A 20,000-nucleotide genomic window follows, 5' to 3' on the forward strand; every position below is an offset into this window, starting at 1 on the left:
CAGCTCCGATTTTGTATTGGCTGTAGACTTGTGTATACCCATTCGTTTATATTTTCCTGTGCATTATCTGAATGGAGTAACAGCACGAGTAATAATGTGTTCGTCCATGCACTTAGACACAAACTCAGTATACCGATACGTAGATGTTGTCATCTTTATTATCTCATTTTTCCAGTAATAAGAGCGCATCCTGAAGTAAGCGAGTGTGTATACACTCATACACACACACTTGAGTACATAGGCATTGTAAATATATACCGGTTTTCATTTATGATGTGATGTGTCCTTATACAAGCAAGATATATTTTTACATGCACATGTCAACAGATTAGTAAATAAATATTCTTGTTTTTTCTATAAGCAGCAGCAGCAAATTTGTAAACAGGAATTTGTGTTTTTTTTTTTTTTTTTTTTTTTTGCGTTAATAGATGCTCGTTTGAAAACGGCCAAATGGAGGAGCATAATGCATTTTTGACAATTTGTTCTTTTTTTATTTGTTTCGTACATCAGTGTAGATAGTATGTTTAGTTGAGTACCAATGAGTTCCCACTGAAACGTTTTATGACTCAATCGCAGTTATTATCGTGGGTTTTCCTATGGATGTCCAATGACAGTCAAATATTACAGGTATCTTTCGGCATATATTGGTATATTACTTGTATCAGCAACATCACTGTCATTATCATCCCTTTAATTGTTTCCACCCAACTGTGAGAGGAAATGAGTTTAAGATACCAAATGCCTTCTTCATTTTTCATAATCATTTTCAACACTCAGCCGTTCTGTTTTCAACTTTCAACAAAAAAACTGTTGTGTTTTTAATTTCATCCCCCACTCAAAACGTTTTCTGGCAACACTTCTTGTTCAAATCTGTTTGTAAAATGTTATAATATATTCAAACAAGTCAACACACTCATCAATCTGCAGTTGTCAGTAATTTGTGATTTCCATCAAATTATACCAACGGCATGTTTCAGACATCCTCAGTAGGGAACAAGAATTCACATTTTTATAAGTATATTTTGATGCTCTTTTCTCTTTGCTTATGATAAAGAGCGTATGCTTACGTTTGGCACCTTGAGTATTGCAGGATAAGTCATTTAGCTTCACTTTTCTTTAAACAGCCGAGATGTCGACTGCAATATTTGTAGTGAGCTTGATGACACATTCTGTCTGGTGTTGCACAGGGTACGGTTCTGGGGCCTTGGTTGTTTTGTAGCCTTTGCTAGGGACTTTGTTGGTGTCACTTAAGGTCACATGGTGCAGTGTGCAGATCACGTATTTCAGCGGGAATCTTATTATGAATATTAGCACACACACATATCCCAAGAGAGGTTTTCATTTCAGCTGCGAATGTCTTTCGCATACATTTTCATGATCATGGTACAAATTAGATAAATTGATATAACAATTCTAGGTCTGCCCCATATAAGAGTCGGAGTACCTGGCATCTTGAAAAATAAAATGTAGTACAGTATTTGGAATTATCTTCCGCCTTCCGTTTCCCTCGCCATTAAAAAAAAAGACAAAAAAAACTTCAACCATCGTTTCCCTCCGTGGGACGAGATCCTTGGCAAGAACGTCCCCCTGAAATAAAGCGCTCAAGAGGAATTTGTGGATCGGTGGCAGATTAAGAGGTTGCTGTAGCCCCGTGGTTAATGGAAGGGTGTGTGGAAACTTGAAGAGGACTGGATTTTGTATGGGTGTGGACGGAATTTCGCGCAGGGGATGGCTCGTAAAATTTGTGTCCGTTCCCGTACGGAATCAAAGGTGGGTCTTGGGATACGTGGAAACCCTCCATTACCCTCTTCGCTTCAGCGAGCCTTCTTCTTCTTCTTCTTCTTCTTCTTCTTCTTCTTCTTCTTCAGTCCGTTTCATCATGCCATCTTTGTTCCGCGCATACTCACACACCTGTCGTTAGGTGATCGTGTTTAAATATTGTTTTGTATGTGTGTGTGTGTGTGTGTGTGTGTTTGAGACATTTCATATCATCGAGTATTTAGAATGATTGTAATTTACTTATTCACATCGTGTTTTTCCATTTAGCCAGTTAGTAAGTACATCTCAACGTTTATTTGAATAAGGCCATACAGCACAGTGTCCAGTTATCCAACGAAACAAATGGTTTTCTTTCGATGAAAAACGTTTAAACGAAATATGGCGATGTCACGAGCACAAATACTTGATTTTCTCCCCTTGTTTAACGCTTATGAATAGGTTTTGATGTTGGTAATGTTTATTAGATCATGTAACATTCTCTCTCTCTCTCTCTCTCTCTCTCTCTCTCTCTCTCTCTCTCTCTCTCTCTCTCTCTGCTCTCTCTCTCTCTCTCTCTCTCTCTCTCTCTCTCTCTCGAAATTCAGGCAGTTGCATTACTCTGTCGACCCCTCGGGTTATTGTAACGCAATGCCGCTCACACCAGACCCCTACGGTTCCAAATACCTTTTCTTTTATCAGGTCTTGTTGGTTTTATATCTGTCTGATGATGAGGAGAGTAATTTGTTGCAGCTCGAACTTGTTAGATCCAAAAACTTGACTTTAGAATCTGAGATTTCAAAAACCTAATAGTAATTTTGTGTACTTGAAAAAGACGTGCAATTAGTACTTTTGTGTACTTAAAAGACTTGCAATTAGTAATTTTGTGTACTTGAAAAAGACTTGCAATTAGTAATTTTGTGTACTTGAAAAAGACGTGCAATTATCTGCTCCTTTTTTCCAGTAAAAGGTCTTTTAGGTATAAATGTTGTAGACTGACATGAAATATTTGCAGTTCGTATCTTTCACGCCACTGTATCAGTTCAGAACGTACACTACCATGGACACTTGTCGCCATAGCAGCAACTGCAAAAGGCTTTTAGCATCTTCCATCTTGGTTTTCGGGTCTGGGCCAGATAAGGACATTGAGTTCCTCCTATCGGCCTCCTAGTTAGACAATTAGATTACGCCGGAAACTTAGTCAAAAAGCATAAGTAAATAAGTACCCACCTTGCCTTTTCCTGTGCAGAAGCCTTGAGAGAGAGAGAGAGAGAGAGAGAGAGAGAGAGAGAGAGAGAGAGAGAGAGAGAGAGAGAGAGAATGTAGACGGACATATTATCTAATAGTAAGTAGTTATTATGCAAATCAGTCTTTATTCTACGTTGCCACGACGAAGACATATATTACGAACTCATTCGAATAATGATGTTAAATAGTGTAATTCGCCCTGAGAAGCAGGTAACGCAGTAGCCTTCGTGGCAATGCATTTTCGTCTCTATTGATCCACCGGAAACGCTTCTCCCCCAATCTCCTCCCTCAACGCACCAATGTGAGTACCATACGCACATTGCGTCTGAACGCAGTCAAAACATATTTCCCATTAATAGCCAATGTTTTTCCTTTGGCTCATCCAGATATATTTACCTATGCAAGTTCACGGCCTTTTCAGCTTGTCTCATATGCATATGTGCACATTTTGAACACTATTGCTATCAGTATTATTGTTAATGCGTCATCACTGCGATGGGTGTGGATGCACAGAAGCTGAGTAAGAAATAAAAGCTAAAATAACCATCGGGGGGAAAAAAACGAGACTAAAAAAGGGAGCAGAAAATGAAGACGAAGCAAATCTGCTCCAGCACGTATCTCAATCTTTTCAATTATGGACATTTTAACGGTAGCAAGAAATACATAATAGAGGCAGTCAATTATACCTCTCACGGGGCTAGACTGCAATAAAACCTATGAGTGATCATTCCCTGCAACTACGACTGGGTTTTTCTCCCTTATTTTTTTTTTCATTCAGTTTTTTAAGGTGTAATGGAAGGAGTCCCTGACTTATCATTCCAACATCCAGTGAGTGACGTGCCCCCCGGAATAGGTCTCGGTGGTTTACGCCCTGGTGGCCGGGATTCATGCCACATTGCCGGCTGGAGGCTGATTCTACTGAAATGGAGAAGTGGTTCCTGGAGCCTGTATCATACAGCGGGAACATGATCGTTGTTTTGCGTAGAATTTTAACTCTTTGTTTTTAGTGTTATTTTATTTTTATTTTTTTATTTTTATTTTTAGTTTGTTATTTTTACTTTTCATTTTTGGTTTTAGTTTTTTATTTTCATTTTTTATTTTTTGTGTTTTAGTTTTATTTTTTATTTTTTATCTTTAGTTTTTTATGATTGTTTTGGTTTTTTATTTTTATTTTTAGATTTTTATCTTATTTTTTGTTTACTTTTAGTTTTATATTTTCAGTTTTTATTATTATATTTATTTTTTTATTTTCAGTCTAAGTTATTATTTTTACTTTTATCTTTAGTTTTTATTTTCATTTTTATTGTTTTATTTTTATTTTTTCATTTTTTTACATTTTTACTCTTGGTTTTTTTATTTTTGTTTGAATATTTTTATTTCTAGTATTTTATTTTTTTTAGATTTTTATTTTTATTTTATTTTGTTTTCATTTTTATTTTTAGTTTTTTGTTTTTAGTTTTTATTTGCATTTTTAGTTTTTAATTTTTTATTTTCGGTCTTGTATTTTTACTTTTGGGTTTTTTATTTTTATCTTTAGGTTTTATTTTTAGTTTTGGTTTTTTTATTTATTTTTTTGTTTTTAGTTTTTATTTTTATTTTTGTTTTATTTTTTATTTCTAGTTTTTTTATTTTTAGTTTTGTTTTATTTTCAATTTTATATTTTTTTGTTTTATTTTTAGTTTTTTAGTTTAATTTTATTTTTTCCATTTTTAGCTTTAGCTTTTTATTTTCGGCTTATTTTTAATTTTTATTTAATTTCTTATTATTCTTACTTTTTTCATATTTATATTATTATTATTATTATTATTATTATTATATTTCTTTTTTTTATTTTATTTATATTCTTATTGTAATATTATTTGCGTTTAATATTTTTATTTTTTATTTTTATTTCTATTATTTTTATTTTTACTATGTTTATTTATTTTTCTTTTATTATTTTCATTGTTACTTTTGAGAAGCAGATGCCCAGGCCAGGAAACCGGGTAGGGTCCCCCCCCCCCCCCCCCCCTCTCTTCTCCCCCCCTCTCTCTATCATCTCTCTCTCTCTCGTCTCTCTCTCTCTCTCTCTCTCTCTCTGTGTGTGTGTAGAGAGGAAGGAAGAGGAGATGCCCGGGCAGGAAGGGAGCTCCCACCCCTCCATCTAGTTCAAAAATTATACACTCAATAAAAAAGGTGGAGGCGTTATGTTATATGTCAGGAACCACCTCAGTCCAATAGAGTGTAAAATTACAACCATGCAAGAAGTGATTGGCATCAATATAAACAGTCGAGGGAATAGGATAATAACTCTAATACTAGAGTACAGACCTCCCCACCAACCACAAATGTCCGATGAGGAGCTGTATGCACTACTAGGACAAGAAATAAACAACAAACTCTGCATTACAATGGGAGATTTCAATGCAGCAGTACAGTGGAACACGATCACCTCCGCATCAAACGTAGAGGGAAAGGGACTTTTAGATTTTGTTAAAAAAAATGAATTCCTCCAACAATGAGTTGACAAACCTACTAGAGGAAACAACATACTAGACATTACCGTATTAACAGAAGATAACCTATAGTGTCAGACCATTCAGTAGGTATAAATCTAGGCAAAATCGACCACAAAATTAATATTCAACCTGAAAACAAGAAGAAGACATTAATGAGATTAGACTACCGTCAACAAGACCTAAAAAAGCTAAAGGAGTATATTGAAAACCTAGAGTACGACGAGAACACAGACATAGATAAGTACTGGGAAGCCTCTCTAGAGGAATACACAGAAAAACGCTCTAGATGTATACCATTAAAGCAAATACTAACAAATGGCAACCTCAGCCTAAGTGGTTCAACAGAGAAATTAAAAATAAAACAAGATAAAGAGACAGATTGCACGAATCAATGAACCTATACAAAACACCAGAAGAAACAAGCAGGCATAAAGAAATCTGTAGAATGGTGGACAAATTAGTAAGAAATGCTAAGATAAATGAGGAGAAGATAGTTGCATCACTTTGTAAGGAAAACCCAAAAGAATCCTTTGTGCACGTTAATAGTAGGAAAACAATAAAAAAATAGCATAGGTCCCCGAAGGTACAATAGAGGAAACCTGGTGAACTCAGACTTAAAAAAAGCAGAGTTATGAAATGTGTTTTTTACTAGTATTTTCACGATTGAAGACGCTACCTCAATAGCGGAACCTGCTATTTAATATGAAAGGGTAGAAACGTTGGACAAAATATGCAGAAGAGGACATCAAAAACAAAATAGACAAACTCAACAAGTTCAAATCTCCTTGCCAGGATGGGATTCATCCAAGAGAAATTAAGGAGCTAAAAGAGGAGGTAGTTCCTCACCTATATAAACTCTATAGGAAAACTGCAGAACAACGAAAGGCACCAAAAGGATGGAAACTAGGTAATGTGCCCCCAGTTTGCAAAAAAGGTCCAAGAGAAGAGCCGGGAAGTTATAGACCAATCTATCTAACGTCGGTCGTTTGTAAGATTTTTGAGTTCACAATTTCAGATCAAATTGTGGATCACATTGATAGAAACAACTTGTTATTAAACAGTCAACACGGTTTCAGCCAAAACAGATCCTGCCTATCAAACCTCATTTATTGTTTTCTTGTCTCGGACGATCAAAACGTTTGTTTTAGGTTGTTTCCCAGTGAGGGTCGTCTCACCTCTTGTTTATTGGTAGAAGAGGTGGAGGTAAGGTAACGTCCGACAGCCCATGTCTGACACTGACAGCTTCAGTCAGTAAGGTACAGAGACCTGAGCAGGTTATAAGCAGCATGGGGGTTCTAACAACGCCATCTTGAATTCAAGATGGCGTTGGTTCTAATCAGTCACGTTTGGAGTCCCTAATGGCTATTTGGTTACGACTCAGGATCTGCAAGGTTAAGGACGAGCATCAAGGTGTTCGTTCAGCAGAGCCAGTTTTGTATGGGTTAGCAGCTTCGTCTGCGTTATGTTGAGGACCACGGCTGCAGAGTTGCAGCTTCGTCTGTGCTTTGAAGGGCAGTTTCGTCTGTTCTCCTGAAGGGCAGCTTCGTCTGTGTTGGGTGTACAGCTTCGGCTGGATAAATTTCTTCAGGAGGTATTCTGTGGGTTCTCAGGTGTTATCTCTGCTAGATGCCATGGTTTCCTGGGTATGGAGTGTCCTGCAGTATTTACTGTAGAGGGCTTTTGTGCCAAAAGTTTTCTCCAGGTTTTTTATTGTCAATGTTTAAAAGTAATCGGGAAATAAATGTGTTTTTGTGGCATGTTAACCCTGTTTTTTATTTTTATGGACCTTTTTGTTAATTGGTGTCAATAATTGTAACCTTTTTATGGTGTATCTTAACTATTTGCTATCTGCGCATACTGAGGTTACCGTAATAATTGTAATGGCATTTTACTGATACTTTATGTAAAGTAATTATTTTTTCCCCTGCCTACTAGGAATGTTTATATTTTGGTTATCGATGTACTGACTCAATCATTGTTTGTTTCTTAAAGATTTTTGCCGATTGTTTGATATTTACCTTATTTGAACTTTCAGATTAAATTTGTGGTTATTTTTGCTTTAGTTTTTGCTTTGCCACTGATGCTTTCATGTAAATACTGAATTTTATATAATAAATTAGTCTTAAGGTGTCTGTTTTGTTTTACTTGGTTTTGTCCCCCTTTGACAGTCTCTCTATTGCTGCCAGATTTTTAGTCCTGATACTTTTTAAATTTATTTTTTTAAAAGACCGATGACCCAATAGGAACCATATGATGAATATATATATATATATATATATATATATATATATATACATATATATATAGATTTTATAAAATAGTGGATTTTATATATATATATATATATGATAGGACATATATATGCACATATACATTTTCCCTGTACCACATTTCCCGTGCACCACAGGAAAAATGAAAAACTATGTAAATCGTGGGTTTATCATTATTTCTGAGACATTTTCAGAGGATTGACACATGGTGATTATTATATTATATATATATATATATATATATATATATATATATATATATATATTATTATATATACGTATATATATATATATATATATATATATATATATATATATATGGTAAACTACCAAATGATCACCATTTCATTCGAAATGACTAACTTTTTTCAATCGATATCTAATTGGTGAAACAACAATACAACTACCACATCTTTAAGCGTACAATTCAAAAGATTAAGTTTCAATCTTTTGAATGGTATGCATGCATATATATATATATATATATATATATATATATATATAATATATATATATATATATATATGTATATGTATATGTATATGTATATATATATATGTATATATATGTATATATATATATATATATATATATATATATATATATATATATATACGTATATATATATATATATATATATATATATATATATATGTTATATGTATATATGTATATATATATATATATATATATATATATATATATATATATATATATATATATATATATGTGTGTGTGTGTGTGTGTGTTCGTGTGTGTGTTCGTGTGTGTGTATATACCATATATATATATATATATATATATATATATATATATATATATATATATATGTATATATATATATATATATATATATATATATATATAATTATAATAATATATGTATATGTGTGTGCGTATGTTTATATATGTGGGTAACCAAGTATCAGGTTGCTGGCACCATCCCCCAATGGTTTATTGATTATATTCCTTTATGAGCATCCACACTCTGCTGTATCTGCTTTTCTCATCTCAAGATACTCTTGAACACGGAAGTTGGAGTGTTCATTTGGGAAGAACCTCTGACGTAAACAGGAAATTTTTGTTGGTAATTCGGAGAGCGTTTCATATGATTGATTTTTATTAAGCGCAATATTAAGTTGGTTTTTCTTTCAAATATGTAACATAATTATAGCTGGCATTATTATTTTCTTATATAAGACTAGTCTTGATATATATTAATGGTATTTGTGGAATTTTAAAAAATTTTGAGTCACCATTGAATTAAATATTAGTCACAATAAAGTGCATAGAACGATCCTAAATGAAGATCCGTAAACTCGCTTATGTAGAGCCGCTCCAGAAGACAACTTCAAAACGGAAAACAAGACTCCTGAATTTTTACGAACAGACATTGGTAATGCAGAAAATAAGTTAAAATTTAATGGTAAGAAGTGGTACACGCCATACTTTGTCGTCTTTACATATGTTGACTACTAGCTTGGGATATGTCTGTATTTATATTAATGTACGGGCGTCGTCTTGTGTGTACGACGTAGCTTACCTAGCAACACCAATGTTATTGTGTTGCTTAGTAGAAATCTTTACTTTGTATTTTAATTTTAGATAGACATATACCATACTCTTATCCTAGTTTTGTACCTCCAGATAGGCCAATGTAAGGTTTTCACTGTGTAGAGTGCATATTCTAGGCTAAGCAGTAGGTACTCCTAGGGTAACTTAGCGTACAGCTCTACCTATGTAAAATTAGGGTAAACAACCAAGTGGACTGGCCAACTCACTGACTACCGCGGTTTTGGCCACCCTCCGAAAAAGTACTTTAACACGTCCTGACACCGGAGATGGTCATCAGTCATGAGTTTTTGGTGGTGATACCTAACAGGAGCTCAAGACCTCTACTCTCCTTTCAAAGTAAGTATTTTCTCCAAAGTTAGAAATAAGGCCATATTTTAAGATTTAAACAGAGGGTAATGAAAAGTGTGGCCAACGCAGTGCACACTACCCAAAAATGCTTTCAAAGTTTTTACTTACGATTAAAGAAGTTTAGAAGATTGACGCCATCTCGATGTTTGCGGAGTCGCTTGTGTCAACCAACTTCCCATTTCCTGTGCTAAATCCGCACACCACTTGTACCCATAGACGCTGGGGCACTTTCATCATAACAATCGTAAACCCGACCTCTAACCAACACTTATTCAAGGGGACTTTGGCATTCTTTGCAGCGTGTTGCGCTCTTCAATTGTTTATCAGTGTTGTCAATTGGTATGTGTTTACCTTCCAAACTGGGTATAAGACTTACACAAAACCGGGGAAATATGTGAAATTAGCGTATCTATTTGTAGTATATATACATATTACAGCAATTTTATCATTACTGCATTACTATGACAACTAAAATTCATGGAAACAGTTTGTAAGTGCATCCACTAGATTGGCAACGATGAGTCTTTTTGCCGTCGTCTGCTTGTACTTCAGAAATATCTTATTTTTTGGGGATAGTAGACATGAATTAAATAAACATTTTGAAGTAAAGTTAAACTAAATAATGAGTAAAGTAAACAAATAAGGGAATAAATCTTTGCACCTCATAAAGAGTTTAGTCGTCTGCTGGTCGTAACTGTTTTTGCGGAGTGAGTGCTTAGGAACCAGGAACAGCTACGTGGTTCAAGTGCAATGTGGAGTGAATTAAGACCAAACTGTGTATAATTACAATCAGATGAGTGATCACTGTGGAGTTTCAGTTGTGATGGCAGTAAGGATAAAACCACCGATTACAAGGTAAAAATGAATTCAGTTCAAAACATGACCCCGGGAATAAAAAGTTTCATACTTTCACTAATATAGGCAACAAAATGTTTATTGTGCTGATTACAACTGCAATGTTGAGTAAGATCAATAAACGTTACAAATATACGCTAACATTGTTCAAATGAGCTTTGTGAAGGCTGGGAAAGATGGTGGATTGTCTGTGGTTAGACTGGCCAGCCACACGATTGCCGCCATATTGGATTTCAAAACTGCCTTGAAAACATATTTCACGAAGAGCTCACATGCTTATTTTAGTTCGTATGGGGCTTTCTTATATCACATTATGTTGACAAAACTTCAATCTTTTGAATGGTATACTTGTATACTTAAAGTTGTAATTGTATTCTTGTTTCACCAATTAAATATCGAGTGAATAAGGCCTGGCCAGCACGATGATGATGGATCGTTCGCGGTTGTTTACCCTATGTAGTACAGCAAAAATTTTTTTTTTCAGATTGCTAGAGTAAGCTAGCTTTGCCGTGGCAAACTTTTAATCACTTCTGATACACTAGGGTAACCAAACTGGCATGTTGTACTGTTGCCTTGGCAATCCTAGGTAGTATTATAGGTACCTACCTAATGGTGTGATGTTTATGGGATACTATTGAAAGCTTGGCAGTAGGGTAAAACTTTACTTTAATTGCATAGCCTGATTCCCACCATTTGCCAATCGGGACAGGTGACCGCCTTATTGGGGGTCCAGGTCCCCCCCCAACTCCTGGCAAGGTCAGGGTGTCACCCTTAGTTAGGTTAGGTTGGAAAGAACTGGTTAGGTCAGGACCCAGCACTATAGGAAAGGTTATGTCCATTTATGTATGAGGAACCTGTCTGGCGGGAATCAGGCTGCGTAACTAAAGTAAAGTTTTACCGACAGTAAGTTAGGCTCAAAGTAAAATCAGATATATTTGGTGGTAAAACTACTGTATTTGTGTGGTCTGATTTCTGCCAGTCGCCAACCAAGGCAGGTTTAATACCCCGACCAGGTCAGGGCATGGCACCCTAAGTTAGGTTAGATAGGTAAGATCTGGTTAGGCATCATAGGAAAGGTTTAGGCTAAGTCTATTTATGTATGAAGAACCTGCCCCAATCGACGACTAGAGGGAATTAGGCTGCACCTATGTAGTACAGATGAGATAGTTTGAGAAATTTATAGCAATCATGTGATAAATTTACAGTCTTGTTTATGTTATTGCATTACTGAAAGTTCCGTTGGGCACCATGTTTAGTACTTCCAGGCCCATGGGGATGAATATAAAATCAAACCCATGGTAAATTTCTTAAATTATGTTGGTAAATATCCCAAATTATCTTGCCATTACTGCTTAGCTATATACACCCTTTTCTATATTGTTCTGTCCAAAAATTTTATTAAACGATATCTCCGTCCCTATGTAATTTAAGGAAGAATTACACTTGAAGACTGCAAAGAATTAAGTACAACATGTTAATGAAGGAAAACAAGAGCATATGTGTGAGGAGGAGGATGAAATTTGGCTAGGAATGTATCCATACTTCCTAAGGAATCCAGGAGCCAGAAGGGGACACAGCAGAGTGAATGCCCCATTACAGCAAACTGAAGTTTGATTTTTCAAGAAACACCTAATTTCCAAAATCCTACATTATTTCTGAAACAAACATAAAGCAACCAATCACTTTTCAGCATTCTGTTACAGAATAGTAGTTGAAAGAGAAGGCATTTCTGATACCCAATCCAAGCCTACCCATAGTACACTCACTCTAACAAAATATGATCTGAGCTATAGTTGCTGTGGTAGCGTTTGCATATGCAAAGAACTTGGAAAATTTTCAGGATCATCCATACAAGACGCCTACATTATTGTCAGTTTTTAGTAATTATTACATTTTTCAATTTATATCTCCTCTACTGCATTATATACGTGTACCCTTGTCAATATTTTTCAGTCAAAAAATTTCATTGCTAAACAAGAATATGTCATGTGCAGCTCTACGTTAAAATTATTATATATATTCTTGCTAAGTCATAGTCCTTAGGTTAGACTGGGTTAAGCAGTATTTTCCCAATGTTAATCTTGTTTGTATTGTTTTCATCATCCTGTTTAGGGTAGACTGCTTTATTGAATGCTTTCTTTCCAGCACCCAATTAATAATGTATTTAGCTCAGATTTTACATCTTTAATATTTTTCACTGTTCCTCAATACGTACTGTATTTCAGCTTTAATCAACACCATTGTCTTAGAGAGACCTTTTTAGGGTAGACATTATTTTTCAGTTATAGAAAATTTCCTTTTCACTCTCATACCAAACCCTGTTAAACAACATACCTTTCAAGGGAAATAAACTGTTCTCGATTGCAGAAGAAATATTACAGTTTTGTTGTAATTCACCAGGCTATATTACAATGGGAATATAGTGCTTTAGTAAAATCTGAGGCCTGAAGAGCATTGTCATTTGAGACATGGTTTTGAGTTCTGGCTGAAAATATGAAATTCATATTAGCAGTCTTCTGATTGGCTGCCTCATTATGGCCTGTGGCTAAAGCAAAAATGCTGAAAGCCAGTGTTCATGCGGAGTAGTTTCGCAAGAAGAAAGGAACTACTCATGTTCAAATTGAGTCAAGATATAAATGGGATTAATAAACACCAACAAGCATAATAGGTTTTAACCATTAGATATTTCCCAAATCACCAATATTGAATTCCAACTCACTGAGAAGTGCTTTTGTTTTCCATTTACTGGCTTGACAAGGAAATTGGGAAATTGCATGTTTTCCTTGTTGCTGTTAGCCAAACTTAGTAAAGTTACTGAAGCCTTGGTAGGTTAGGTTTGTATACTATAAGGTAAAGTCTTACCTTCCTTAGAATTGTACATTGTGATTGATGGTGCACATAGTGTAGATATGAATCAGAATGTTTGGTTAGATAATTGTCTTTGCTTTTTGAGACTTTTTTTTAAACCTAGAAATGATGAGGTTTTATTTAATTTTGGTTCTGAATATCACTGTTGCCAAAATGATGTGCAAGTCGAAAGTCAAAGTTAACCAGAATTTACAAGTATATGCACTCTAATGTGATATAGGGGTGTGAGATGGAAACAGTTGAAACTTGGTGTCAAGGTGGTTAATTGGTGGTAGGCAGATAAGTGGTAGGGCACTAGCCACTCATCTGTTGGTAGCCTGTCTTTTTTGGGCTGAAGTTGAGTCAAGATGTCTCCTTTTTCTGTATGGCAACAGTTCTTGACTTGGTTTTGAAGCTTGACATTTTGATAGCTTTATATAGAAACTTGGTAACAAGATGTCTAGTGAGGGTAGTTGGGTGAGTTGTGGTATGCTGTTGTCAAGCTCTTTTTTCTTGGACTGCCATTGAATAAGGATGTATTTCTGTTCTGCTGACTGCTAAATTGAAACCTTTTTTTTCCTCTAGTTTTTCCCTGTTAATATCATGGATGTGCTTCTGAAAGTGAACAATGAAAGTGCAGAGGATGTGTGGGAGTGTTTGGTCACTACATGTTCTCTGTGCCATTGGATCCTTACCAATATTGTTCCTTTTGTTAAAGTTAAAATGATCAGTTTCAGTCCTCCACCAGGCCATTGCCTTGCGGGCCGACATCAGCCAGCTGACCCCAGCCCCATACCATGGCTTCACTCATGGCAGTAACCACTAGTAGACAGTCTCACTATTTGCCCCTTTATGAGGAGGCGAATACGGCCCAAGAATTACAAGACCAGCACATAACCAACTGTGCTAGAATGCAATCCAAATTTTCCTTGCATTGAATGTTTGAGTTGTTCCCCCTCACAGTGGAAAAAAGTGGAAGAATTCTATATTCTATAAAGTGTCTTTGGGAGGGATTATTCTATAGCTAACAGTTGGGACTTGGTAATCCAATTTGTGGTTTCTTTCAATTGGTAGCAAAGGGAACTTCTTGAAACCTTGGGGGTTGGCCATGCCTTCTATGTCCAGTTTCAGTAAAACTAATAGTAAGGGACCCTGACTTTTTCCTATAGAAATGGAGAAAGAAGGAAGGGGACTCTATTGCTAGTGTTCCAGCTACCACAAGTAAAGGGATGCCTGGGTTGCTATTGTTGTATGCTAAAGAAAGGAGCTGGACCCCAGGTTAGTCTGTGTCCTCGGAAGTGACCAGAGAATACCTTTTAACTACCAGTGTCCACCAACCCCCTCCCATCCTCATGTTCTAGTACCATTCCTGACTTAATTGTCAGAATCTCTGAAAGCTCTGGCGTTTTAAATAATGACGTGAAGCCTGTGAGAATCTTTCTGTTGGAATTTCATTTCAGCAGGGCTGGAGAGGTTTCAACCACATATCTTTGGCAGGTAATCCACGGTCACTTGCCATCTCTTGAGAAGCTTGTTTCAGCTACTCCTCTGTTTTCCTTAGTGGCAACTAAGGAGACATTATTTAGGTTCGAGTGGCCCTCTCTCCCTGTTCATGACCTTGAGGAGGTAAAGGAGGACCTTGCTTGGTGGCTGGACAACAGGAATCTCTCCATATTCAGAGTTGCTACTGTTCTCAAATGGATCAGAGGAGGGGTGGGGCACATACCTGAGTGACCTGTATGGTTCAGATATGTGGATTGAGGATGAACCTCACCTGCAAATCAACATTTTAGAAATGCTTGTGGACATGCTATCCCTTCAAGCATCCCAAGATTGTATGATGGGTCACTCCCTAGTGTTGATAAGTGCTAACACAACTATATTGGCTTATCTCGACAAGTCTCCTTTCCTTTCTGTCTCTTGGTAAAGCAGTTGTATGGGTGGGAAGTTTGCCAAGCCATTAAGCTGTCAACCAACTACTATAGTACATCCCAGGTGGGTGGAATGTTTTGGCACCAAAGCAGTTGCCAGAGGCAGATAGTAAGGAAAGAGTTATTCTTCCACCCTCATGTTGTAGGGCATTTGATAAGGACACAACTGGGGCAGTATGATTGGAAAAGATTCGGAGTTTATTAAATGAAACTGATGTTCTTTAACTTAATTTATTTTCTTAATACTACAGAACAGAAACTTCTTTTTTCTTATCACTAAACTCTTCAAAAAAATGAAGCTCCTCAGTGGCATGGTTGGTTTGGTGTTTGCTTCTCACCTCGGTGGTCGCTGGTTCGATTCTCGGCCATTCCATTGAGGAGTGAGAGATGTGAATTTCTGGTGATAGAAGTTCACTCTCGACGTGGTTCGGAAGTCACTTAAAGCCGTTGGTCCCGTTGCTGAATAACCACTGGTTCCATGCAACGTAAACACACCATACAAACAAACAATAAACTCTTCAAAAACTTATCCTCTTATACCAACTGTAGCCTAACTTAATACTACCACAACCCCCTGAAGAACCTAAGCCTAATTCCTAACCCTAAATTCAACAGGCAAACTCAATTGTCGGCATCTTTAGGATGTTCCCAGGTCAACAAAATATCACTTCTGTTACAGACATCACAAACTGAGTAAAAAAAAGAAAACAAACATAAATAATAAAACAATTAGATCCAACTCCCACACAAGCAGACAAACATTTGAAAAATAAAAAATAAAAAAATCAATCACATTCAGCCTACATTTAGCCCACCACAATATGAAGCAAACTCCATTCGAACATTGAGAACACCACTTATCGTCTTGTTCATCACATAGCTAAACAGGAAGCTCCTGATGTTTTTTCCTGCTTGCCAAATATCTAGGTAGCCCTGGAATATGCTTTCCAACACCTCTTGGATATTCTGAATATTTATATCTTTCCTCAGTTTAGTCTGAGCCTTCTAGTGTGAGTATCCAATTGTTGATCACCCCAGGTCCCAGAATAACCATGCTTAGCTTCTTATTGGCCCAATGCCAGGTGGTTTCCTGATCTATTAGTCGTCTGGTTAAGACACCCAGAGCTATTCCCTCACGGCCCCCACAGTTATCCAGCAGCTCCTGCAGAGAGAGGCTCTTCTTGCAGGACTAAACAAGAGATATTTCAATATATTCCTGGGAAAGTGAGCCATCCTCCGTGATTGGTATCATAGAAGAGATCTCATTCAGTTGGATCTTCTGTTCAGTGGAGTGCTGACTTTCTTGTGTAGCTTTGTTGTGATAAGCTCTTTTGAGGCTATTGTTCTGCCTTATGCCATCCTCTGCAACCCTTACCCAATTGTCATTTGAGGTTTTGGGGCAGAGGCCTCAGAGTAAGATCTCTTACTCAAGACTGCCTTTCTGCTAGCCATAGCCTCAACAAAATCTATTGGCAAGTTATTTGGTCAGAGAATATACTAATGTGTAAGTGGTTTGTATACAGTATCAAGGAAAGCTACAAATTATCTGTAAAATTTTATATTTTAGTTGTGCGTGACCAAAGTTTATGGTCCTCATTGCTCTGCTGATGTTAACTGGGGAGGATATTACCTATAATGGATTTGTAGTTTATGTAAAAATGATATAAAGGTTCTAATGTATACTTTTTATTGTAATCTGTGTATGTACTACAGTACTGGGAATTCCTTTTACAGTATGTCCATTCATATTCTTTGGTCCATCTTACATTCCAACCTGTTTGAGCAATTGTTTCATTGTGCACCTGTGAGGTTTTCCTCCCGTTACATATCTATGTATATAGCCTTTCATTCTCAATTTCCATTTCAGCTCTAAATGATCTCATAGGTCCCAGCACTTGGCCTTTGGTCTATATTGTATATTCTATTCTTGAGTACTGAGAAGTATTTACAGTATTTCAGTCTATTTATAGGAGAAAGGACAGTAGTCCCCCTCATGGACCATCTTAAAACTTTGTTTTCTGTATGGTCACTTACAATTAAACTGCAATAATCTGTATGTTAGTTTTTAGTAAACACATTTACTTCCAAGAGTGACCTGACCTTTGTGTTCTGTTATTAAAGTTTTTATGATTTTGCAAGTTAATACCAACAGTTTCTTAGTTTCTGATTTCTGTTTGATGGATATTGTTGGGTTTGTAAGTTTGATGCAAATCATTTCTTGACCATTCTTACAATCTTACAATTCCAAAAATTCAAGTGACAGTCGCAAAACAAAAAAAAAAAAAAAAAAAATTGCAGTCCTAGGTTAATAACCAAAAACAATTCAATAACTATTTCATTAGTTTTATGTTTGCTGTAGATGTTGGCCTCTTACACAAAATTTTGATTGTTGTAGTTTCCTAAATATTTATTTTAAGTTATATTTCTGCTTTTTTATACCATGCGTTTCTGATGAAGATTTTTTAATATTTCTATCGTAGGCATAAAACATGGATTCAGAAGCCATGTATCCATGTCCAGATCCTGATAGAAAGTTAGCATGGACCACTAATAAATCAGATTTGTTGGGAGATGATGTTGGTGATCACGGTGAAGAAACTGACAGAGGTGACTATGCAGAAGAGACCAAAGATTCAGGAGAAGAGGAGGGCAATGATATAGAAAAAGAGTCAAGAGAAGTGAGCGAAGCAGAAAGGAAAGAAGGAGATGAGGAAGAAGGCAAGAAAAAGGGCGTAATAGATTATGTCAATGATTATTTAGAAAGCATATTTACAACATGTGAAGAGTATGATGAAGAGGTTTGTGATTTATGCTTGGAGTTATATTTAGTAATGTCTTAATTTTTTAATTCTTTTATACTGCAGTAAATCTGATACACCCACATTGTATTTTTATTCTAAAGATTTTCTTTAACTTTTAACCCATTGGATTCTGTAACATGTCTTAATAATGGGTTTATATTACTGTATTTAAATCCAAATTCCTAGATCTCGTGGCTAACGATGGTTATAGTGAAGTTTTGACATACGTTACAGGTTGGCATAAAATGATCAAAGAAAAAACATTGCAACCAGTTAAAATGTAGTTTTAAGGATTTAATAAACCAGAATCTTTTGAATTTTGTTCACTTTTACAGATTGAGGAAGAGTTAACTGCGATGTATATTTTGCTTTGGAGAATTTTGAGTGGCACAGTTGGTGTTGTTGCGATTATAGTAATAATCAACAAGTACCCCCAGTATTTACAAACACTTCATGAAAATCAACTATGGTTTTCAAACATTAAGGTGAATGCAGTTTTTGTACATGAACTTTCCTGTCAGACATATACTTAGCTTACGTCTCTGACGTCACGACAGAATTCAAAACTCGCGGCTAACGCGACAGGTAGGTCAGGTGATCTACCTTACCCGCCGCTGGGAGGCGGGTGTAAGAACCATCATACCTTTCTTGCCAGATTTTTTCTCTCTTATACCTGTCTCCTGAGGGGAGGCTGGGCGGGCCATCAATCGTATATGTCTGCCAGGTAAGTATGTACAAAACTTTATTGTAAAATAACAATATCATATTTGTACTGCCTTAATTTTTTCCATTGTACTTTATGCTTGCAATATGTAGTGAAGAGACACAAATTTAATAAGATTTAATATCTCACTAGTTTTAAGCTTTACATATATGTTGTGGAAATAATTGAAAGTGCAGTATTCAACTTTGTTTTTTAATGCTTTTGATATATTCTACCATATATTCCAAGGAGAAGATCCAAGTTATGTCTGATCCTAGCAATTTCTTACAGGAAGTGGAACGAGAAATTTCATTTCGCACTGAGCAAGGCCTGTATTACTCCTATTACAAGCAGATTCTTCAAGCTCCAACTTGGCAAGAAGTAAGACAAGTGGACATTTTAACCCTTAATGGACGGATTGCTCCTCGGGAGAATTACAGCTTTGGGGTGGTGGACAGATTGATCCTGTAGATAAACAATATTAAGCGCTATCGATTTTGAAAGAATCGGGCGGGAAAGAGGTGCCAATACTTCTACAGCCCATAAATTCACTAATGGCAACTTTTACACTGGATAAATCCATGAATCAGGCATCTCAGGACTTCAGTTCTGCTTTTAACTTCAAGGGGGACTGTGTTGTGTCTGTCTCACATGACGTCTTTTTGTAAATTTGCTCATAAATATACCAAGGGGTTGCTGTTGGTTTTTGTTCTTGTCTTTTACAGTATTGTGTCAGTTGTAAATGTAATTTTGCAAAGAAATATTAGAAAAAATATATAACAGAAAAAAGTTACTGAATCTTCGTGCTCGGTAAATTAACGTAAATATTTTTCAACAAATATGCTAAGAATTTGTTACAATTTTATTTCTTATCTGTTTTAATATTATGTGAGCTGTAATTATAATTTTACAAAATAAAATTATTTATTTGAAAGAACATATATAAGTTGGTAAAATTTACAAATCTCTTGGAAAAGAGGCCCCTCAAGGGGTTGTGAATAGCCATTTTTTACTTCTTGTGGAAGGTGGGGAAACATTTTCAGAATTTTTTTCTTTCACCATGTACATTTGCATATCATCTCCCCCCCCCCTTTTTTTTTTTTTTTTTTTTTTTTTTTTTTTTTTTTTTTTTTGCTGACCCCAAAGTTTACCTTGCCTGAGGAGCTGCA

At 35.9% G+C, this 20,000-nt stretch overlaps 1 protein-coding gene across 4 annotated transcripts in view; it reads left to right on the top strand.

The window, feature by feature from the left end:
* Positions 1-20,000, top strand: part of LOC135205651 (probable C-mannosyltransferase DPY19L3) — a 248,398-nt gene that overhangs the window by 5,685 nt on the left and 222,713 nt on the right. For 2 of the 4 annotated variants that reach the window (XM_064236473.1, XM_064236475.1), the window contains exons 1-4: positions 9,073-9,197; positions 17,808-18,125; positions 18,464-18,613; positions 19,123-19,212. In XM_064236473.1, coding sequence (XP_064092543.1) covers positions 17,817-18,125; positions 18,464-18,613; positions 19,123-19,212 — 549 coding nt within the window. In that variant the 5' untranslated portion in view covers positions 9,073-9,197; positions 17,808-17,816. Of the gene's footprint in view, positions 1-9,072; positions 9,198-17,807; positions 18,126-18,463; positions 18,614-19,122; positions 19,213-20,000 lie in introns of those variants that run through there. The other 2 variants (XM_064236474.1, XM_064236476.1) reach the window with 2 other exon arrangements.

Source organism: Macrobrachium nipponense, chromosome 24 (assembly GCF_015104395.2).
Source record: "Macrobrachium nipponense isolate FS-2020 chromosome 24, ASM1510439v2, whole genome shotgun sequence".
NCBI lineage: Eukaryota > Metazoa > Arthropoda > Malacostraca > Decapoda > Palaemonidae > Macrobrachium > Macrobrachium nipponense.